At 40.9% G+C, this 25,081-nt stretch overlaps 1 protein-coding gene and 1 long non-coding RNA gene across 14 annotated transcripts in view; both read left to right on the forward strand.

The window, feature by feature from the left end:
• LOC310715096 (cyclin-dependent kinase-like 5) overlaps positions 1–25,081 on the forward strand; it is an 85,611-nt gene that overhangs the window by 34,124 nt on the left and 26,406 nt on the right. For all 13 annotated transcript variants that reach the window (XM_083521291.1, XM_083521286.1, XM_083521294.1 and 10 more), the window contains exon 3: positions 4,175–4,209. In XM_083521291.1, the coding sequence (XP_083377417.1) occupies positions 4,175–4,209 (35 nt within the window). The remainder of the gene's footprint in view (positions 1–4,174; positions 4,210–25,081) is intronic.
• LOC310741928 lies at positions 7,746–17,142 on the forward strand. Its single transcript, XR_014538105.1, has 5 exons — positions 7,746–8,926; positions 9,093–13,369; positions 13,726–15,764; positions 15,821–16,017; positions 16,696–17,142. It is a non-coding gene; the product is annotated as an uncharacterized lncRNA (long non-coding RNA).

Consider the following 25,081-nt stretch of genomic DNA (forward strand, 5'->3'; position numbering starts at 1 on the left):
CCACGCTTCACGCTGCATTGAGCCGATGAGACTGGAGGTGCACTCAGGCATCTCTCAATCACTCAGAAGACACACACACTCCAGATAATCTCACACACACTGAAAAGCAGCAGAAATCGGGTCGATGGTGAGTTGATCCGATGAGCTTTCATACAGTTTTAGCAGGTACGAACATGTTGATGTCTGATGATGATGCTTAAGACATTGGATTTTGGATTGGAAAGTCACAAGTTCAAATTTCAGGACCACCATGCTGCCATGGCTGTGTCCTTAACCCTCAATTGCTCGGTTGTATGTTGCTCTGGATAAGGGTGTCTGCCAAATGATGTAAATGTAAAATGTAAGTAATGCTGCTGTAATAACCATTTAAGTGGAATTGTTGCTAGCTAGAAGTGACCAAAGGTCCAAAATCCTAACCACAGCGCTAGAAGGTCTCGAATTCAAATTCTAGCACTGTCAAGATGCAAATGCTGGGCCCTGCTATCGCATTGGATCTCCTTATTTCGGCTGCTCCTATTAGCGGATCATTCGCTCTACATCTGCCTCTTTCAAACCAACTACCTGCATGTCTTCCCTTACCACATCCATAAACCTCCTCCTTGGTCTTCCTCTTTTTCTCCTTCCTGGTGGCTCCATCCCCAGCATTCTCATACCGATATACCCCATGTCCCTCCTCTGCACATGCTTTGGATAAGGGCTGTAAAAATATATAAAGGATTGGGTAATTGCTTATCCAATCAAATTGCTGCCAAAACAAATCGCCATATCACACTGTAATGGATTGCATGTCATGAGTCATGTTCTCTGTTTGATTTCTACAGCAGGGTAAATCTGATTACTTTCACCAAAAAGCCCAAAGTGCCTCCTGTAACTGTACGTGCTCCTGCTGGAGGAGCAGCATTAAAAAGCCTAGCAGACACTTCCTCAGCTGGCTTTTCCCTGGAGTCTGACTTTAATCAGTTTAATTAGGCCTTTGCCGTTCAACTGCTAATGGAGTTTTAGGCTGAGCTGCGAGCACGAGATGAGACGCGTTTGATGCTGAATGAAGCCTCGTGATTAAATCTTAAAAGCGGAAAAATGTATCTGACTGCTGGGGTGAACTCGAAGCAGCATGAATCCTTCGTGAAATGACATCGAAGGGAAAAAAAACCTGATGTTTATTTAGTCGATAAGAATGTCTTTAGGATTGCTTTGTGTACTGTACACAATCAATAATTACTCAACGTTCTGTCCATAGGTTAAAGATATTATTTAACTCTGCTCTGCATTTTTATTAGAAGAAGAAAACATTTGATATATTTTTATATTATATTATATGGAATTAAATAATTGCAACTTAATTGCACCTTTTTATTTGTTCTAAATGTACCTTAAATTAAACCTTCAAGTTTTTAATACTCTAATCAACATGGGCATGAACAAATCTAGATGCTTTATGCAAATGTATGTTTATTATTAGTGAAACCAAACTCAACATAGAGCACGAAGAGAAAATATTCTTCTAAATGTTTGAAAGTAATTATGGTGTTTTAAATTACATAAATCCAGTGCTGGGTGGTCCGGGTCAGCAAAACCTTCTCTGCTGGCCAAAACACTATCAGAACCAGTGACCTACATTTACAACCTAAATTCTAATATTTGTTTTATGAAATTGTATAGATTTTTTCCCAACAGTTTATTCTTCTTTATTTTGTAGCGTTTCTCTCAGCTGCACTGCTTCCAGTACGTGTATGTGGATGTTAGATTTTTTGTCCAATCAGATTTCAAACTTTTGATAGCCACTACATTTAGTAACCGTGTAAAATAGTGTTAACCTGAAAATAAACTCCTTTCCTCACCCAATATACTGTAACTGCTTAAAAGCCCTCTAATGTATGCACGAGCTCGCAGACGCCCACGATTGGCTAACCCGGCTTTAATCGACAGGAGGAGAGAGAGTAATGGCATCCTTCTGACCCAGACTGCACGGCCAATTATTCTCTTTCAGATTCCCATTGATTCCTATTCTATACCCAGACAGCGAGGTTACATAAAGCCTATTCCATATCTTGAACTGCATCTAGCACACACAATTGCAAGGCACATAATGAGCAGGAGTTTGCATGCTTCGTTAGCGCGCTGTTATCGCGCTGTTTTTTAGGATCCCATACCACAAAGTCTCCTTTCTTGCTGTTACAATAACCTCCACTTTTCTGCGAAGATGTTCCACTAGATTTCGTAGGAACAGGTTTGGGTCTCTTAGTCTTTCAGCTGAAAGCCATCCTGTAGTGATTCTAAATCAAACAGGGGTTTGTGGTGGATCCGGAGCCCATCCCGGAGCGCTCACTGTTTTCAACTTGTTTTGATTGCCGCTTGGTGGTATCTACTTATCACCAACATACAGTTCAGCGTCCAACCCAGCTATTAGGGTCGCACAAGCCAGTGCACATTTAGTGCCGGTCACAAACCCGGATAAATGGGTTGCGTTAGGAAGGGCATCCAGCGTAAAGCATGGTCATTACAAACCTGAATTTCATACTGGATCGGTCGAGGCCCGGGTTACCAACGACCGCCACAGGTATCGTTAGCCAACAGGGTACCGGTGGAATTTGGGCTACTGTTGGCCAAAGGAGAAGAAGGAGCAGAGGCAGACGTCTACAGAAACAGCAGGAAAAGGAGAAGTGGAGGAGAGTGGAGGTTTGGGTTGGCACTTTCATTGTTAATATGACTGGGAAAGGGAGAGAGGGAGCTGATATGATGAAGCGGAAAAAGGTAGATATGTTGTGTGTTCTGGAGACCATGTGGAAAGGGAGTAATGCGATTGAGATGGTTTGGACATGTGCAGAGGAGGGACATGAGGTATATCGGTAGGAGAATGCTGAGAATGGAGCCACCAGGAAGGAGGAAAAGAGGAAGGCCAAGGAGGAGGTTTATGGATGTGCTGAGGGAAGACAGGCAGGTAGTTGGTTTTGAAAGAGGCAGATGTAGAGAACATTGTATTATGGAGACCCCTAACAGGAGTGGCCAAAAAAAGAAGACAGTTCAGCATCTGTTCAACAGCAAGCAGAACCTTTGGAGAGGAATAAATGATTGGTGAAACTCTTGACTTTAACTTGCCACAACACACGTGGCCTTATTTGCGCACCTCTTTTGAAGTAGTATGGGTTTGGTTCAGGAGAAAAGAACCTTGAGAGATATCAGTGTTGACTCATTAATATTCTATTAATAGATTTTTGTGCTAAGAGTCACAGAGTCTTTTCATATAAACTAAGTTAATTAATTAAAGAGTCTTGTGACAAAAACGACAGGAACATTATAGCCACAATGAATCCTAGAACTTTGGATCCTTAATTACATTTGAAGGCGAATACTTTTAAAAGTAAAAGTTTAAAGGGAGCACTTTTAGACGTCCTGTCAGCGGGAATCCTCTGTCCTCACTTGTTCACAAGGCTCACTGAAGGTTTATTCTTTGTTTTTCTTCCATCATCCTGGCTTTGCCCCCAATGTTGCGTTGGTCTAATTCAATTTCCAGGTTATCGCTTGGCCTTTTAGTGTCGGCACCATCGTGTTCTCGAGGAGCTCAAAGCGCTCTCAGCTCCCTGCTCCTCAGGGAGTTTTTGATTTGTGCCACAGATGTGCTGATAGCATCTCTTCTACCGATGCCTTCTGTGCCTCATTTACACACACACAATCACACACACACAATCAAGCACAGACGTAGACCTTATAGCACTCACTGACCCTATATTATAGTCCTACAGTATATGTGCAGCCTTAATGGTGCCAGGATCGTTATAACAGTTAGAACCAGTGCCAACTCGCATGACTCAGCTTTTTGTTTTTGGAATACTGCAAAGGACGCTGGGTCCGTGGCGTCAAGTGGGTTCCCCAGAGTGCTGTTGTCTTTATTTACCTGAAGAATGCAAATGGTTCAATAGAGGTGACCTCATGCAAACAAACACATCGCTTGTACTCGTCGATCAATCGATTGCCTTGTTCACCAAAGGTCTTTGAACAGTTCTTTTATTGCAGGGTCAATGTGCATGTGTGTGTGTTTGTGTGTGTTTGCAGGTGCCGATGAAACTCTCACCTCGATGATGCTTTAACACTTGATAACTGTGAACTGACACGTTATATTTACCATTTAACATCTTTTCTCTTTCTCTCTCTCTCTCGCTTTCTGTGTCCCATGCAGGAGCATACGGAGTCGTGCTCAAATGCAGACACAAGGTAAGACCTGAGAGCTGTTTCTGTGTTTGCTTCCAAGGCTTTTCATTCATCTTTAAAATGTCTTTAGTGCTGCTATTTAAAGTACTGTTTCGGTTCTTGCTTAGGCGAGAGGCTCATATTCGCAGGTCGGCTTTCGTGTCGATTTCGTACCGAACCGTGAAAAGATTCCTCGATAACATACAAGCCCCCAATGGCATTCCAACATGTTCTCAACACAATCACTTTAACCACCAAGGTGTGTTCCAGTCCTATAAATGAGTGTTGCATCAACCTTGGTAACAATAAGAAAAATTGCCCTGCTATTACAAAACTTGAAACAGGAAGCAATATGAGGTGGTATCAAAAAGTTTCGAAACTAACGTTAGTAACTGGTGCTCTTTTGCGTTACCATCACGGAAAGCAAGTTAGAACAGAGAAAATGTGAAATTTAGCTTGAAACTTGGCGAATCTGCCAAAGAGAAGTTAGACGACCAGAGAACTGGAAGACCTTCATCGAGTCTGACCCCCAAAACCATTCGCCAACTTGTGCATGATGATCATTGGAGAACAATCCACACGGTCTCGCTTCCGCACCCAACCTACTCGCCAGGTTTGTCTCCTGCGGACTTCACCTTCTTCCCAACGGTAAAGATCCAGCTCACCGCTTTCACACCGTTACGGAGATCCGGCACGAATCGCAGAAGGTGCTTGACACGCTTCAAAAAGAAGACTTCCAGGACACATTGCAGTAGTGTCAGGAACTCTGGGAGCGCTATATTGCTGTGTGAGGGCACAATTTTAAAGATGATCGTGTTTAGATTATTAAAGTAGTTTCTTGTGAACAGAGCTCGTCTCGAAACTTTTTGAATCCACCTTGTACATGGCAAGTTGCACCACCCGTGTTCCCCGTTACACAGCACAAGTTTCAGAGTAGCTTTTTTGAAATACCAGAGATCAGATCAGTTCTCTTGAATATTTTCGCCGTCCACATGTGATTGTCTCACACACACACAAACACACTCTGAAACATGGGAATGGAAACTTACCACAAGGCAAGTGCACATCAAAAACTTGGTATCGAAAGAGCTAAAAAATAAGTGTAACTAAGCGTATACTTTACTGTAATGAATGAAGAAAAAGTCCTTAAAAAGTGTTGCTGTGCGTGTAGTTCATAACCAGGTGTATTTAATCTGTATGCTGGTCTATACATTTATATTATTTGGAAGACACTCTCATCCAGAGCATCTTACATTTATCTTATTTATACAACTGAGTAGCTATGGGGTTAAAGGCCTTGTTCAAGGGCCCAGGAGTGGCAGCTGGGTGTGGCAGCGGGGTGTGGCAACTAGGTGTGGCAGCTAGGAGTGGCTTGGGATTTGAATTAACAACCTTCGGATGCAAAGCCCAATGCCTTAAACACTAAGCTACCACCTCTGTTGGAAGTGGAGTCTGTTGTTCCTACCTGGATATCATGTAACTACCGGAGGTGAAAAGTAACTAATTATATTTACTCGTGTTACTGTAATGGAGTCTGTGTTGTTGTTTTTTTTACTCCTACTTAATTAAATAAAAGTAAAATTACAGATTTAATAATGTTTTGTTTGAAGTATTGTATTACTTTTTCCACCTACACGCCGCTAATGATGGCAACAAGCTCACACCTGTCGTGATGATCAGCTGAAAACCCCATGAGAGTTCAGTAGCAATAAATACAGGATGCACTTGACAATTCTACAAAATGTAGCTGATTTTCATGTGTAGTCATTTCAAGTGTTTTAAATAGGCAATGATGCAGTTGAGCTTCAGTCATTTAACTGAAAAACAAGAACAGTGCTAAATTCAGAGGAGGACAGGCCCATTCCCAAACGCCCCCCCCCCCCATTCTTGTCTGCGTGTCGTAGTAGTTCACCGAGCGAGCTGTAATCCTGAATTAATCTCGACGAATGCACCTTTTAATGAGGACACCTTCATGACCTAGCACTGCACAAAAGTAATGGCCTACTTTCACTCCGCTGCGAATTTAGGTCATTTAGGAATAACGTGGCCGATTTCGCCGAGCGAAAGATGACGCCTCTTTTATTTCTCGAGCACACGCCACCTGTGTCGATTCGAGATCTTATCGCGGTGGACGAGCGCCAGCAATTCCAGACGCTCTATTATTTTTTTCATGTCATGCCTTTTGAAAATCACTTACAGATCAGCAGCGGTTGCATAAACAACGAAGATCATAATATTAGATCATTTGGAGTGGGGAAAAAAAAGGCTTAGTAACAGTGTAGTAAGTGTTATGTCTCTGAACATCTCCGAAGAGTGAATTCTATAGGATATTGACTCTATAAATAACTTTGGTGAAGCGGCAAGTGCCCCTGTGGCTCTTCACCCCCGGCCGCAGCAGATGGCCTCGGCTAAATCTACCCCAGCTCCATTCTGTCAACATTGGACCGGGATCCAGCTCTCAGCCCCATGCTGTATGGACCCGCTGGCTTTATACTGTATTTGGGCCATCTGGCTATGCTACTGTTGATGATGCTACTGTGGGTGCAGCAGTGCATGTTTTTTTTTTATTCTCCTATCAAGAAGGTTGTTTGTCAACTTTTGGAACGGCCTGGCAGCATGCTTTTGTCAACAAGTGTCCTTTCTAATAGTTAAAAAAAACAAAAAACGTGTGTTTACCACTTCCTGTCGTGTTATAGCCTCTTGAGAGTTTCAATGTTAGCATGGAAGCCGAACAGTTCTGCAGAATTCTTCATTTCCCTTGAGTGGAATCCAGGTTCTTTCTCCAAATGATACACTCGTGGGTTATCAGGACTTTGCGTTCTTTCATTTATTAGCATGATTCCAAATCCTATGTACTGTAAGCTAATCTAAATTTGTCATAGTCACCGAGATTTATTTTCCTCTTTATATCACAATAATATCAGACTCAGTTATCCCATTTCGGAGAATTCAACCAAAAGAATTGTGGGTCTGGAAAAAAAAAAAAAGGTATGCAGCAGGAATTGAGAGATAAAAGCTTGAGAGATCTGCTTACTATTATTTGATGAGTGGAACAAACTAAATAAAAATAAAATAATCCCACTTTACTTTGGATTCTACTTCATGTAGAGTTTGGACACTGGAAAAAACAATCACTTAATCGCTACTCAAAAAAATACCATTCCACATCAGCTGTTTCTCCATCATTGAACATTTCAAGGCTCTGGCATGGAGAGTGCTGGATCTATAATGATCTCAGATGTTGAGCTATTTTAGGAGTTGCTCAGAAGCTCCTGGTTTCCACAACTAGATAAGCTAACTGTATAAGACTGTAGAAAGGACATTATTTATAATCATACACTCCGGTTATAGTATCCCTCACTCGCTGGTGTATTGTTTTTATGATTTAAAATCACACACTTGATATCACTTAAATGAATGGACAATGTCTATTGTGAAAAGCGCCATAGACTGTGGAATAGACTGTGGAATAGACTGTGGAATACGGGTCGTGCTACAAGGTTGTAAGAACATACTGTGGAAAATGTCTATAGAAATGACAGTGTATGTGCATTTTGGTGTGTATTTTGGCTTTGAAAGCCAATAATTACATTAATCGCAAGAATATTTACAAAATAAATCTGGTCTGTGGTGTAGCAAAGGTTAAATACCCCAAAGCCACCAGGCAATTTCAAACTTTACTGTGCTGCCCGGCGCCATGTTTCGCCAGGAATACTGGAAACCCAATTGACGTTGTGTTAGTGCTTAAAAAACAAAAAAAACAAAAAAACAAGCAGTTTACACCAAATTTTCATCTAAAACCAGGAAGCAGGTTTAATTAAGTATAAATGAAAAACGTAACTACATCCTGCGAAAAACTCGTTGTGCATCTGAGAATTCTGACTTGCTCACATTTCCGACTATTTTCAACAATTCCGTAGTGGGTGAAATTTATTCGCCATAACCAGCATGGAGGTTATGGATCTCTTGAGAGATCGATGGGTTTATAATCGTCTGAATCACAAGCCTCCTGCTGAGAGAACGGACCTGAGCGAGCATTCAGTAGTCTTAAGCCAGACCTCAATCTGTTTTTTTTGTTTTGTTTAGTTTTTTTCTGAAAGTCTGCAAAACACCTTGGCCTTCAGCTCAGGGATTCAGGTCTGTATCTCCTAAAAGTGTTTCATTTTCAAATTACATGCTTTTTTCAAAGAATTTCCTTAATTTCCATTCAGATTTTTCTTGTATTAATGAAACTATTTGTTCATTTGGAACGAGTCTTTAATGTGACTCAGACGAATGAGTCATCTCAGAGTGATTTGTTTATTTTCTCCTGGAGGTGCATGAGCAAATCATCGCAAAATCTCAGCAGGTTTTGTAAAGGCAACCGAACGGAGTAGTTCATCTCGTGAGTCTTCTTGTCCGAGCTGTTCGTTCTTTTAGCTAAATGCCGCTATTGTTACAATAATAATGAGAGTCACGTGACAAAAGAACTAACAATACATATTGGTCCAGAAGATATGAGGTAAAGCTACTCATTCTGTTTATCGTAATTTGTCCTGTTCATAATACCGTAATTTCCGGACTATTAAGTGCACCCACATATAAGCCGCACTGAATTTGACAAAGTTTTTTTTTTTTTTACATAAATAAGCCGCACCTGTCTATAAGCACTGAACACTGAAACTAATGAACTTTACACAGGCTTTAATGAAAGACAGTGTCTGTTACACGGCTTGTATCTAAACAGTAGCTGACCATGAAAGTCATTGTTCACTGTCTTCCTCCTTCCTTTCACAAGGTATTTCTCTCGGGAGTTTATCTTTTGGCATCGTCGTGCGTTTAAAAATCACCACCGGTGAAGCTTTTCTCCCGATGCCGTGCAGCTCAGAACACAGATTAAGTGTTTTTTCATGCTCGGTTGTTTTCAGCGTGACGAATGATTCACATTTCACCTGTGTGGTGCTGCCCGATTCAGTGGGAGCGCATCTGATTTAATATAAAGAGTTTTATTGGTTCACCTGAACCCGTCAATTTCATTGGTCTAATGTTATGGGGCTCAGTTTTTTGGCTTGAAGTTTTTGAAACCGGGAAAAACATCCATAAATTAGCCGCTTCAGTGTTTAAACAGCGGGGTTCAAAGAGCTTATATTCCGGAAAATAAGTTATAAACACTTATAGATGATGGAGTAATGTGAATATACATTTTTTTCAAATTAAAATAAATTTTTCTTCATATATAAAATCAGTCCTGGAGCAATCCAGTAAAGTAATGGGTTAAAAGCCACATGTCTCCTAAGTTTATATTTTAAATTGAATGAAGATATCAAGAAAAATGTGATTCCTACAAACATTTATCTGAGACTATGTCGCCCCTCCCAAATTTTAGGACTCACTAAACTGCATTGTCATATTTTCATTACTGGAAGTCAAAGTTCGTTTCTGTAGATGTGTTTGGGGATCCGCTTATTGAAAATAAACTAAATGATCCCAAAAAAAAGATTTGTTCATTTTGAGGTTCAAAGAGTCACCAAAGGCACTAAAATGTTCAGATTTTCCCATCACTCATTTTTTTGCATGTACGTTATGTATTTTTTATATACATATTTAGTCTACAAAACTGTAATAGACTAAATGTTTACACACTTCAGAAAATGTTCATGCTCTATAATTAATGCGCTTGTCCTCTTTTATTTGCTGTGCCTTCGGGAGAAACGATACCGTTCCTCCTTAGCATCTCCACATTGCTCTCCGTCTCTCGTTTTTCTCTCGTCTAGCGGAATGATGTTCGCCTGACTTAAATGAAATGCCACCTTCTCGGAAACAAAAGGGAGGAAAATAACAGAGCGGTGGCTGCACGAGAAGAGCCGGGAGTGTAAACGGTTGCGGTGTCCGTGTTGCAGCAGCAAATGCGTCATTAACAAAACGTTACTATTTGCCTGTATGTGTGGTGTGAATCCTGCAGAAATAGACTCGAGAGGTTGCTGCCTATATAGAGAGCCTGGGTGCATCCGAGCCTGTAATTACCCAGCTTTATAATTCACACACTGACTGATCCAGAGCCAACGGAGCTCGAACAGCTGAACACAACAGCCTCTTCATTCCCACCTAATACTAACAAGAGCCTTGTTCAACCGCGGAAATCACTACACACACCGGGGACATGCTCACAGGTTGCTCCTATCGACGTCTTGCCCCCGAAAGCCATCCATTGTATTGATTCATATTGCTCTACGTCCTGCATTGTGTTAGTAATAAAACTTGGATTTTATCGTACATACACTATGTGGACGTGGAGTCCAGTTCTTTTTTCCTCACTGTTATTAGGTTTCATAAAAAAACTCTACAGTGGTCCTAGTTACAGAAATTAGCCTGTCAAATCATTCGTATTTTTATTTATTCCCTATTAAAACTTCATAGTTAAAGCATCCCTGATATCCTGGAAGTCGATCCTCCACATTTGAAGGCTTGCTTGGTTTATTTCCTGCATCTCCCAACACCTATTAGTGTGTTAAGCTTTGATCATTTCAGTTTATTTTATTGAATAATGAAGCGATATTGCACGAGCAATAAGAGAACGTTTTTTTAAATCCTGAACTTCTGCAAAGCTGTGATTTGGCGTTGGGTAATAATATTGATTTTATACTACTGTGTAAAATAGTTTAATGAAAAATACATAAAATAAAATATAAAATAAGTGCTATTTCAGACACAATATGGCCTTCATTTGGCCCCAAATTCCCAACCAAGCTCAAACTATAACTTGTATACAAGGATCCATCTGTTCTAATAACCGCAATAGTGTTGTACCGACCGGTACCTAAAGCACCACGGTGACCCTGAACCAGTTTCTTCTTTAGTGTTTCCCGGAAACATTTTGGCTCACTTTGTGGTGTCGTTAAAGTGATGAAGAATTTGAAAGGATGTTTCCGCACTCTATCAATAACCAGACGTGTCGATGCATCATATTTGCAGCCTGGGCTCCGTGGCCTTGGGGATGACACAGCATATTAGAAGCAGGGAGGCGTATACTGTGCAGCCTGGGCGGGGTGCCATGGGGCTCGTTTTTGCTGACCTGGTCCAAATTTAATAATTTAAGGCTGTAGACAATGAAGTTCAACCTAAATTACAAAAGGAGCTTTATTTATGTGGTAGCAAAAGGAGGATTTCTAGAGGCAAACATGTCTGGTCAAACTGGGAATGTCCTCTCACACAAAAGAAAGGTTTGCATATCCCAGCGATGTTAGGAGCTGGTATCAGACATGATACAGCACCCCTGGTGGACTGAGAGTTAAGGGCCCAAAGGTGGCAGCTTGGTGATGGCTTGAACCCCTTCAGCCTTCCAAGCAGAAACCCAGAATGTAAACCACTGAGCTCCCACTGCCAGGTATTTGGCCCAACTTGGTCCTCATAGTTGGTAAGGAGCAAGTACACACCCTTCATCCCTCACATCAAACTTTAATTTTCACCAACAGCTGTCGACTGTGGTTGGATTTGAAGTATCAGTATCAGTATGAGTATCAATAGCGTCCTTGACTCGCTCGCAGAGCTAGAGAGCTACTTTAAATTGAAACCCAGGGCACTACAAACCCGGACCTAACCAGGCAGCAGAATTCGCTCTTGACTCGCTCAGCTGTCAGGGCTAATTGAGTGGTGTATCAATGAACTGGACCTGGCAGCTCTCGGTGTGGGATACGGTCTCCTAGGGAGGTAATAGTTTCACACAAAGCCTCCTGTTTGTCCTGTAACAGAAAGGACAACAGGATGCTGTCCACACTGATACGTTTTCATTGCAAAATGCATACTTTTCTCTCCGTTTTGGCCTTCTGTCCACACTAAAACAGTGTTTTCAGTCAGTGACAACGTAGTTTTTTAAAAACCCTTTACATAGTGGATCAATTGAAAAATGGCATTTTCGTGAGGAATTTTTAGTCATTGATGTTTCAAAGAACAGGAAGTAAATAACGGAAATCACAAAGGTCGAAGCGTCTTACAAATTTTCCATGCACAGTACAGGGACGTAAGCGTTTTCAGGCTTTTCAGTGTGGATAAGCAACTTTTGGGAAACTACTGTAAGCATAAGTTTGGGCATGGATTGTTTTTTAGACAAAAAACGCAGTTTTTAAATGTATCCAGATTTTTGTAGACGTAGCCTCAGGTGTTTAATAGGGTTCCATACGGCAGATCTATTGCAGGACACTCATTTACATTTAGGCCTTATCCAGATGACTTACAGTTATATCATTCATACAACTGAGCAGTTGAGGATTGAGGGTCTTGCTCAGGGGGGCCCAGCTGAGCAAGCAAGCTTAGGGGTGCTGGGATTTGAACTTGACCTTTGAGCTACAACTACAGAAGCATAGCCATGCTGGAACAGGTTTGTATCTCCCATTTGAAGTGAAGGAATGCTACCACATTCAAAGACATCATATACAATGGTGTCAGGTGGGAATACCTAATAGTGTATGTGAATAATCCTTTTTTATCGAGCTCCTCTGTAGACTAAAACGATGTCCTACAATATTGCTAAGTATATACACACCACACAGAGCCCTCAGATTTGCACTAAAATTGGACAAAGTTGCTTTCTAGCTTGTTATATTCTGTTTTATTCACCAGACACATGGCCTCAGGAACAAATGATATTTCACTCCAGTTGATGCTTCACTTAGGCAGCCAATAAGCGCAAACAGGAGCACTTTTTTTTTAGCCTTTTTTCTCTTCTAATGAGCTCGACTTCTGCTTCTAAACATTCACTACAGCTGGAAGGCTGTTTCTTGTTGGTAACCAGCAACATAAGATTCTCATTGAAAGAGCTCTAAAACGTTTGATAAATACATGCAACCCTTTCTACACCAATATTTCCAGTAGTTTTATTTTCTCTGTGCTCTGCTTCAGACTTAATGTGGTGTCTGATATGCTTCTGAAATGCTCGTACTGATCCTGATCGGTGACTTCCACAAATTTGCAATGAATGGATGTGGCCTGAGGGAACGTTCCCTGAAATCAATCCCCATCTCTAATAGAGATCGTCAGCTCGATCTATCGAAGAAGAGGACCGATTCAGGATCTTGACCAGAAAATACACTTGGAATCAATAATAACTATAAATATATTTGCGATTTGCACCAATGATACTTTATTAAGGCACTGGTTCAGCTCACCTTTATTTTACCTGGTTGTTCAATAAACTCAACATCAATATAAGGTTTGAATTCTTAACCTCTTTCATGAGATTTGAAGAGGGTGGTCCCCAACTTAGCCTAGCCTAGCCAGGAGTCTTAAGAAATGGTGATCAGTATGGTGTCATATACTGTAATACTTTAATGGTATACTGTAATAAAAAAAAAAAATAATAATAATTTTCTCGTATCGCTATCGTCATCACAAGATAAAAAAAATTAAGAAGTTAAAAAAAGTCAAACAATCGTATCCATCCGTTTTTTACATTTTGGGGGAAATCGAGCACAACAGCACCACCATTGGTCATTAAAAAGTATACAGAATTGTATTAATTAGTTCAGACTGTACATTCATGTAGCTTAATACTGACCATTGTGTCAGGTGATTACACAGACCAACACGAATACATTTTAACGTTGATTTTTTTTGTTGACGGGAAAAAAAAAACGAAGATACCTTATACAGCGGATCCCCCAGAACTTGTGGGAGTTACGTTCTAAGACCCAGGGCGAGTTCCAAAAATCTGAAAATTCTGGACGCACCCCCACAACCCCCATGGCCCCTTAGTGAATTCATCTAGACATGACTTTAATACAATAATGTGTTTTTAAAAAGATTATGAAATTTGTTAGTAAAAACGTAAAATGTTATTCCTAACGTTCCTGAACATTCAGTCCCGCTGCGAATTCCCGCAAATTTTAGGATAATCTGCAACTTGCTGTTAGTTACGTTCCAAATGAGAACCCACGGATTTTCCAAGCCGAGAGTTCTGAAATGCGAATTATCGGGGGTTGACTGTATGGACAAAAGTACCGGGACAAGTGACGTATATTTTTTTTTTACCAGCACCATGAAGATATGTTTTTTTATGAGCTGGAGTGGAGGATCTTCTGCTATACAGCTCTCACTTTATCCCTATTGAACATGATGAATATGAACACTGACTGCACCCCAGGCCTCTTCACCTCAGTACCTGAATTTACTAACAAAATGTGGTTGAATGAGCAAGAACCTCCACAAAATCTAGCAGAACATCTTCCGAGAAGAGCGAATGGGGATTAAATGTTAAATGGGATGTTCAAAAACACCAACTTTATGCTCAGGTGTCCACAAACGCTTTGGAAAACTGTGCATTTAAACCAACGATCTAGGACATTGGTATGAAAAGGCTTGACAAAAGAATAAAAATCGCAGCAGTCCAAATGGTTATTTAACACATGATAATTTCTGATATCTTTTTAAGGAAAATCTAAAAGTAGAAGGACCAATTACAGGAAAGTGCTGTCCAGGCTTGTTTACTATCTCTAGCATCCTCTGCATCTGTTCTTCTGTCCTAAAGATTTCCTGCACAAACAGCTGCCGGGAGTAAAAACAGGCCACGCCGGTGCTGATCCCGAATCAGACCCCGTGTCAGTGTCACCAGGGTGTGAAAGGCGAAATTTCCGCCCGATCGGCAGCGTCGTCGCGCCTCGAGTAGGCTCTCGAGCCGCAGCTGTTTGCACCGCGGCAGTGTTGTGCACCAAGCCGCGTTAATTATAGCTCCGTCCCGTGAAAATGACAGGCTTGTTCACCCGGATTAATGGCACGTATTTAGACTGTCTTTCTCGCGGGATCTAAGAGCAAAATTACGTTGCGGGTTCGGGCGAGTGAAAGGAAAATAGAGCGCGTCAACGGGCGCGCTTTTAATTTCCAGCCTCGCGTCTGGAACGCGAGCGAACTGATTGATGATTGCGTTTGTAGAACATGGCAGGACGTCACTCAGGGTTTTATCTGCCGGTGTTTTCATACTTGCGAACAAATCAATTAAATGGATCCTGCCTGTCTTGTGTGCCCAGCTCGTTTCTGTGTTGTTGTTTTTCTTCGAAACTGCAAACGACTTCGCTTGCCTGTCTGGCTTAATGTCGGAGCTTAAGATAATATTTCCGTGTAACAGCAGGCTTGTGCTGAGATTAAAAGGACGAGGCTGTGATCTTTGAAGCCCGGGAGCTCGGTCTTTGCAGGAGCAGATTTCAAGCTGGATAATTCGGAAGGGATTTGTTTCCAACTCGATGAGGGAACACACAAATCTTCTGCCTCTATCTGCCCTTAGTGGGGTACTTAAACCTTTGGCAGGACAGAAATCGAAATGATGCGCTTTCTAGGGATTTTTGGATAGATCCGAAATGATTGCTCCATTCCATACTGGTGTTGTATTGACAGGATCCAGTGTTACATTTAAAATATTGATCCTTACTTGGGATGATCATTTATTTCACATGAATTGGTACTATTTCTGCTTTTGCCAGGCTTCTGTTCATTATACAAACATTTGTGCAAACACCTGATAACATGTGCTTTTTTGAGGATCCCATTACACATTTAGTCACTGTTTGCTCTTATAATAAGCTCCACTCTTCTGGGAAGATGTTTCACTCGATTTTGTAGCTCATTCAGCTACATTCTGTTAAAGTCAGGCGCTGAGGTGAGGAGACCTGAGGTGAACATAACGTCCGTATTCATCGTGTTCAATATGGTTCAAAAGCTCTGGAGCAGACCACTCAAGATCTTCCACTTAGACCCGTGGAAAGCAGATCTTCATGTAGTTGACTTTGTGCATGGGACATTGTCATGCTGGAAGTGAAGGAAAAAATTCTACCACATCCATAAACCAGTGATGGACAGCGAGGAAGTACGGTAATTTCCGGACTATTAAGCGCACCCATATATAAGCCACTGAATTTGACAAAGATTTTTATTTTGAACATAAATAAGCCGCACCTGTCTATAAGCCGCACCTGTCTATAAGCCGCAGGTGTCTACACTGAAGCTAATGAACTTTACACAGGTTTTAATGAAAGACAGTGTCTGTTACACGGCTTGTATCTAAACAGTAGCCTACTAAGAAAGTCATTGTTCACTGTCTTCCTCCTTCCTTGGACAACTATTTCTCTCGGGAGTTTTTCTTTTGGCATCGTTGTGCGTTTAAAAATCACCATCGGTGAAGCTTTTCTCCCGATGCCGTGCAGCTCAGAACACAGGTGAAGTGTGTTTTTTTCATGCCTGGTTGTTTTCAGCGTGACAAATGATTCGCATTTCCTGTAGACAGTCTGAGTGAGCGGCAGGTCAAACGTCAGAGGAACATCATTCATTGGTTCAACTAAACCCGTTCGGCAATTTCATTCAATTTCATTGGTCTAATGTTATGGGGCTTAGTTTTTTGGCTTGAAGTTTGTCAAACCGTGAAAAACCCAGGAAAAATCCATAAATTAGCCGCTTCGTTGTTTAAGCCGCGGGGTTCAAAACGTGGGAAAAAGGTAGCGGCTTATAGTCCAGAAAATACGGTACATGTTATTTGTTACTGTACTTAAGTAGCTGTTTCACGTATCTGTACTTTACTGAAGTGTTTCCATTTGGGGACAATTTTAGTTCAACTTCACTACATTTCAAAGTCAAATATATTACAATTTACTCAACCACATATTGTGCAGATAAAAACTGGTCAAACACGCAGCATTTACCAATCAGGGTCGAGCGTGCGCTCCGTTTTGAACTCGTTTTGATTGGCGCTTGGTGGCGTCTCCTTATCACCAACATACATCTCAGTACTATGAGCAAAAACAAAACGTGACTACGGTTTCAATTCACAGCACGCGAAAAAGCAAACCAGGTGCTGTTTACAACTGTAGTATCGTCTTGTATGACAAGCGAGGTGTGGCGACTTGTCTGATTCCGTGTTGGATCTCAAGCAAAGAGTACATTTTGTGCATTTTGCCTTCTTTGCGCATTGTTGCGTGTCACATCAAGGAGGAAAAAAAAAAATAAGCACAAAAGGTTTGATTGAGTGATTACAGCGTTTGCGTATTGCGACACACTGCGGTTTGTTTTGTGAATCTGACAACCGGATCTCGGCGGCGAGTTAATAAAAGAACCGGCGGCGAATAAAGCGTTCAAGACTTTCTTTTTCCCGAGCAGGTCTCCCTCGTGGTGTAAACGAACTGAATGAGATCACTGACATGTAGCGAAAGGGTTAAAAGAAAAAAACAACAGTCTGCAACCACGAAAACATCGTGTTAGCTGAAATTATGCTAATCAAAGGTATGACACGTGAGGGGGAAAAAAAGCCTGAGCTATAATTTCCGACTGTGTACCTACTGTAGGTGTATCTAACAACACCTAATAACATGTATCACGTGTATACGCTGTTTTCAAAACAGGCCACACACATACCACACATACTGTAATAGGTGTGGCATCAGCATTGCTACGAAATTAATGAAGAGCCAGCGGCCATTTTTATGATCAACGCCAAAAGTATTGGGACTCCTGATCTTTTCTGCCTTATGTGGTTCTTCCACAAACCTTTACCGGAAACTTGGAGGCACACAGTTGTCAAACGTTGGAGACTCAAACCCGTTTTAGCATGACTATGATCCTTTGCACAAAACCAGCTTTTCCATGGATTGGAGTGGAAGATCTTGAATTGGAAAGCTGATTGCTCCTCAAGCCTCCTTAACTCACCCACAGTACATCAGTAACTGACTTTCCTAACAAAATGTGGATAAATATTAGCAAATCTCCACAAAATCTAGTGAAACACCTTCCCAGAAGAGTCGAGATTATTCTAAAAGCAAATGGAGACTCAGTGTGGAATGGGATGTTCAAAAAGCACCAATCTTGTGGCCTGGTGTCCACATACTTTTGTTCATTATATAGTTATAATGTTGTTGTTTTTTTTAAGTTTTTTGGCCTCCAAAGACATGCTGAAGAACGGAATATGGCTGGAAACGGCAGGTTTCTCAATACGTTTGTCCATAAAGTGTGTTACAATATACAAGGTATTTTATAATACCTATGTTCTGACTTTGGATTGGTAAAAAATAATAATAACAATCAACCCATAAATCTTTTCTGTTCTGCCAAGTTTTTAACGCAGTATTATAACTATAGCGAGTCCTAGTTCCTAATTATCCGTATTGTTTGATTTGGGGGTCGGTCCTGCATGCCACTCGAGTGCTGATTTGAGCGTAATCGTATTTCCTTCACAAAATGACAAATTAGAGATAAAGTGGAGAAACAAGCCGGCATCAATAATCAGTCCAAAATGACTGTACATGACTTTTTTTTTTTTTTTTTTTGCATATATTTACATTTTAATTGTGAAGAAGTAAAAGTAAATTGTATCAGCAGTTAAGCTTTCTGGATACCTGGCCATAAGATTTGTATGTGCTTTTTGAACATTTCACATTGAGTCCCCATTTGCTGTTATAATAAGCTCCACTCTTCTGGGAAGATGTTCCAGTAAATTGCGAGGAGATACGTGGAGGCATTCAACCACAAGGGTGTTATTAAAGTCAGGTACTGATGTAAGTGCGGAAGCCCAGACTGCAGTCAGCATGAAAAAATTCATCCCGAAGGTGTTCAATATGTAGGGTTGAGGTCAGAGCTCTATAGGAGGCCACACGAGGGAAGGTTTCACGCTACCACATCCTATATAATCATGTGTTTAAATCCCAGCCACACCAAGCTGCCACTCCTGGGCCCCTTAGCAAGGCCCTCAACCCTATAGTTGTATGAATGAGATTAATGTAGGTTGCTCTAAGGCCAAATGTCAAAAATGTGTAGTAGCGTTTTTTAAAGGAATTGCTTGATTGAGTTGCACGTATTCAGAATCGAAAGACAGATTTCACCAGTGAAGGGGAGTGTTTTTGCAACGTTTAGACGGATATCTAGGTCATCGTCGATCTGTCACGAATCTAACCTTTTTCTCGAAGAGCTATTTATACACGTTTGAGCTCGTCCGGATGCAGGCAGCGAGCCGAGCGCGAACGCAGGTGACGACGCAGGTTTAAAGCAGACATTCCTCAGCCATTACTGTACCACCAGATTTTGATCCTTTAGTCTTGATGACGGTCCTTTGACGTAACCGCGGCAATCGATTCCCAAAGTGCTCCTCCGCTCTGCTCTTTTTTTTTTTTTCTGTTTTTTGCAGCCTGCTTTTAATGGTCATCTGGACTTCCATTATCTGAGTCAGATTACAAAAAAAAAAACTACAGCAAAACAACAACAAAAAGGCCTGTCAGGACCGTAAAGGACGTCCAACAAAAACGAGTGTGGGATCAGCCTCCTACAGTACGTCTCGTCTTTCATTCAGAAATAATGCAAAAATAGATTAGTCATGGTTAGCGGCTCAGCGATGGAAGCAGAGGGGAGACGTGTCCGTGGCCTTTATTCTTAATTTTTGAACATAATGATGTAAAAAAAAAAAAAAAAACGGCACCAATGTAAAACGCCACTGTAGTTGGATGAACAGCAAAACAAGGGGTGTGTGTGCGTTGCCAGATTTCGGCGTTCTGACCCCTCCATTTATAATTAAATAAATAAATAAAATAAATGATAGGAAGTTCTTTTTATATATAAAATTTGATATTAATTGTGAGGAACTATAAGGGGAAGTGAAATGTATTACCAGTTAAGCTTTGTGTTTCTACACTATATGAACAAATGTTTGTGGACATCTGACAATCATATTGGGTGCTTTTTGAACTTTCTATTCCACACTGAGTTCCTTTTTGTTGTTATAATAAGTTCTATTTTCCGGGGAATATGTTCCAGTAGTGTGTGTGTATATATATATATATATATTATTGTTTGTCCAACTTTGTGGTGACAGTTTGTTGAAGAACCACATATGGCTGGAAAATTCAGGGTCCATTTTTTTTATCCATATAGTGTAAGTTACAATGTACAGTATCCATTATAAATGTTATTTAAAAATCATATGAAACACAACCGATCGTTTTTTATTTCTCCCGAGTTTATATTATAATTATAGCGTGTCCTTGTTCCTGATCATCCATATTATTTGATTTGTGGGCTGATTTGAGCGTATAATTAGCTTTTATTTGTAAGGAAGTGAAATGAATTAGCAGTTACGCGGATCGAACTAATGTACGTATATAGACATCACCCATGTTCACAAAGCTTCGAATCTCAGTGGCTCAGTGGTTTGTTTAAAAGATCACGAGTTCAAATCCCAGCTCCACCATGCTGCCACTACTGGGCCCTTGAGCAAGGCCCTTAATCCATAAAAAAAAAAAAAGCATTAAAAAGCATTTCTGGCCTAAGAAATGGAATGGAATTTTCTCTCCGAGTTAATATGGTTTTTATAATCGTGTCAAACATCCTCTATATTATTTGTAAAAGTAAGGATATATATATCTTCTTTAAAGCTATAAATATTTTAGGATTAGATTAAAAGTGTACATTATTTATTTGAAATTCTAAGACGTGGCATTTATAATAATCATCATAATGCTAATAATAATAATTTTTCTATATATTTTTTTTTTCATCTGCCCTTGAGAAAAAACAACTTCTTTCGAATTCTTTTCTTTCTTCACAGTCTTTTAATAGCCATGTTGCACAAATAGCACTTCATGGCAAAAAGGAAAAAAAAAAGCTGACAGCATGAGATATGCATGAGAAAGGCGTTAAAACGAGGCTGGATGTGACATTCAGAGAAATAGTTTGTGTGTGTGTGTGTGTGTGTGTGTGTGTGTGTCTCTCAATCCCCACTCTTGTCTGTAAAACCTGTTCACATCATGATCACGGACTTTCCCTCATTCTAAAACCAAGTCGGTTTGTCTCCATTAGACATAACATTTATGGCATTTGGCAGAAGCCCTTGTCCCGGGCGACTTGCATTACATCTTATTTATACAGCTGCTACGGGGTTAGGGGCCTCGATCAGGGGCCCAGGATTCTGTTGTGGCGATCTTGGTTAGACCAGTGTTTAAGTGTCCAAATTTGATATGTCTTTTAAGAAATTAAACCTTACAAATCAACTGTTTTTTGGCTTTTCACTCACATGTGACTTGGTGTTTAAGGACCAGCACAGCTTTGAGCCTTCAGTATGAATCAAATATTTGAGTTGTGTTCAGATCAGATTCTCTAAAACTGTTACTCAAGTCAGAATTTGGTAAACTTGTAAGGGATCTATATTTTTACTCCGTTATGATTTTTAGATACTCTTTCCACCTCTGGAATCATGAAAACAAAGTGCGTCATCTTTAGTTCAATCCGTTCAATAGTGCATGTCAGAAGGTCAATTCCATAACCATCCCTTTAACCTGATTGCATATTTCTTTAACGCACTATTAAAGGCGTCGATGATTTCGTCACGTACTTTTCTTCAGGCTTGTCCACCCTGTGAACTGTCACACATAGTCACACCAGGGCGTGTAATCGAGCTACAGCTGCTGCGCATAGTTTAGTGTGCGCGTGTGTGTGTGTGTGTGTGTGTGTGTGTGTGTGTGGAGCCAGTTTAAGAAACGAATAAGCCTTTCAAAGTCCGAACACGTCCGCGGTAAGCCTGGGAGAGTTGTGAAGGACAAACATAAAGGACATAATAAAGTGCTCAAGTTCTTTTTTTTTTTGGCCCGAGTCTGATTAATCAGGGTAATAATAAATATAAAAAATAATGCTTGGCGTGAAGCAGAAAGGAAATTTGATAGCTTGTGTTGAGCCGTTTCACAGGCGGCCACTTTATCCCATAAACTGCATCCTTATATTTGTTTCATGACGGTGTCCATTTAGGAAGCCGGCATAGATTCCTGGCTCCGATGTTTCCCATAAATGGATCAATTCGAAAAATGGCGTATGCGTGTTCGTTTTTAATAGTTCCCCAAAAGCTGCTCATCTACGAGGTGGTAAAAAAAAGTTTAGAGACTAGGTTTGTGACATGCCAACAGATGTCACAGTCACAGGGAGCATCGAACTTTATTAGTCAGTGTGCTAAATGACATCATCCTGTGGACATCAGGAGCTGAGCAACTGGTGCTATTCTGCGCTAACACGTCTGCTATTAACGATTAACTAGAAACGATTAAAAACAAAAGTATGGATGCGGATATTATAACCTCCACTCTTCTGGGAGGGGTTTGCACAAGTCTTTTAGGTGTGTGGTTGTAGTGAATTGAGTTCACTCATCTACAATAGTAAGTTCAGGCAGGATGCTGGGTGAAAAGTTCTAGGGTGCAATCAGCGTTTCTGTGCTGGACGCTCAAGCTCTTCTTCTCCAACCTTCTCAAACCATGTCTTTATAGAGCTCACTTCTGGTCCAGACGCATTTTCATAGCTTTTTAGTTCCAGTGAAAGGAAACTGTAATTCTACAGCACAGAAAGACTATTCCGTCTTTCCAAATTTAGGGAAGAAGCACAAATGGGTGTGTTGTCAGGGGTCCATGCACTTTGTGCCCTCAAGTATACATTTTCGAGCAAAATATCTCCAGTTATAGAAGTGGGAGGAAAATATCGATCTTGTTTAGACTGCATATTTGAAATCATTTGCCTACAGGTTATGGCTTGAACCAGTTATATAAAGTCTCCCCCAAAAAAAACCCAGAAGGAAAGCAGTTTTGTCCGTGAAAAGAGTGGGAGTGTCTGTGTGTTTCTCTGTGTTCAGAGGCGTTGGAAATAGCCTCTCGCCCTATTTCTGTGGGAGCAGGGAGTTTCTTTCTCCCTAATGATGAAAAAGTGGGACAGAAGGGAGTGAGCTGGAGAGAGAGAGAGAAAGAAAGAGAGAAAGAGAAGTTTTTTTTGCATGGCATGAGAAAAATAGGTCGTTTTGAGTGGGACACTCCACAATGTAGCGGTTAGCAAGAAGAACTAAAAGCGTGAGCAATCGAATGTGCATTAGGGGCACAATGAGGCAAATCGCAACGTGACCGTGAGGTAGGTGACTGAATAAAAAATAAAAAGAGTCCCATCGAGTCCCATCGTTCTGACTGTCCTTGATATTCTCGCAACACAGATAGATGGTTGACTTCGCTCTGTCCACCCCTCCACCTGTGGGCTTGTCCTCTTTCTCTGGTCCAGACAGGACATAATTCACCCAGTCTGCTTTCCTCCCACAGGAAGGTGAGTGTGAATGTCTCCTACAGCAGGCTTTGTATTTTCTTGCAAGGTAACCATGAATCTCTGAGGTGTTTTTTTTTTAATACCCCGTCTTGTCCTCAAGCAAAAACTCTATCTGCCTATGTTTTGACCCATTGACCCATACTATGGAGGAGAACATAAACTCTTAATAAAAAACCCTTGGAGGCCCCATGACCCCAATAAAGAAACTCAAATGTATGTACAGCCGACGCCTCCGGCTCTTACATGCGCTACATTTATTAAAATAATGCTTTCATGCGGCTGAAAATATCTAATGAAAGCTACCCAAGGAAGAGCGATGAGATAAGAATGGCAAGACTAGTATGAGCAAGACTATTGCTACTAAAATAACTACTCTTTGCATCTGTGTTGAGAAGAAAAGTATCTCAGAAAAAGAAACCACAATGAAGATTAGGGCAAAAAACAACAACAAATAAAACAGTCTTGTTCCGGTTTACTCCGGTTTGGATAGTCCTGTGTGAACTCTCTTCCAGATCATCTCCTCACCCTCAATATGCCTTTACTGACATCGGCTCACAGTCTTATCAGATTCCACATCATTAATATTCATGTTTGATACTCACCCTTTGCCCACCCTTTGGATGTGCTTTTCAGTCCCCTGTGGTCAATTTCCATCTGACTGGGCCAATAAATGAATCTTTCAGAACCTTTTTTTTCCCCCTCCATGTCCTTCTTTCACACCCAAGGCAGCGTGAGCACTTATCTGAAACGAGATCATAAATCGTCCTTCCTGCGGTAAATCACACTGTTCTAGATAGCGCTGTCGTCTGGGGCTGGTTATTGAATATGAGTGTTTTTTTCTTTTGTGTGTGAATGTACACAGGAATCATATGATCAGTGTGAGTATTATTATCATCACTATTATCACCATTATTATCTCTCTCTCTCTTATCATCATTTATATATTTATAGATAGATAGATAGATAGATAGATAGATAGATAGATAGATAGATAGATAGATAGATAGATAGATAGATAGATAGATAGATAGATAGATAGATAGATAGACAGACAGACAGACAGACAGACAGACAGACAGCTTTGGAGGCTGGACAAGAAAAAAACTTGTAGAAATCTACAATCTGTTCACCCTTTACTAAAGCTTCAGCAGTTTTGTGTGCTCTCCGGTATGACACGGCTCTCACGACGGGCACAAAAACCCACCAGCGCACAGGGTTCGCACTGCTTCCTCTTAAGACTGCTCCGTTTCAAGTGGCACTCACACCTGATCAAAATAACCGGACAGAACCGTCATTCTGAAGAAAAGAACTCTATTCGAGTGCGACTGAGAGGATTTCAGACGTCTATGGCTCGAGTTCAGCTGCTCCGGCTAATCTCCTCCAGACAGGGATAGGCAGTGTGATGGAGGAATAAAGAAAAGGCAAAAAGGAGAAAGAAAGAAAGAAAGAAAGAGAGAGGGAAAAAAAAGGGACAAACACAGTATAGAGAGAGATTAGGGAGTGAGAGGGACACAAAGAGAGTGAGAAATCGAGGTGTTGAATGTGGGTATTAATATCGAACTGCAGTCTCGCTCTGATCAACTGTACATGCTAAACACTTAGTGTAGTGTGTGTGTGTGTGTGTGTGTGTGTGTTTGTGTGTGTTTGTGTGTGTTTGTGTGTGTGTGTGTGTGTGTGTGTGTGTGTGTGTGTGTGTCTGAAGAGGCCTCTTCATACAGTAGTGTCAAGTGAATGCACTGACCTCTGGCCAACCCAATGCCTTTGATCCCATTTAGAATCCTTTAGAGGTTCATCAGTTCTGAGCTACAGAGTTTCTCTTCGTGTTTGTCGGCCCAAATAT

The sequence above is a fragment of the Silurus aristotelis genome (assembly GCF_946808225.1).
Source record: "Silurus aristotelis genome assembly, chromosome: 19".
In the NCBI taxonomy this organism is placed as follows: Eukaryota; Metazoa; Chordata; class Actinopteri; order Siluriformes; family Siluridae; genus Silurus; species Silurus aristotelis.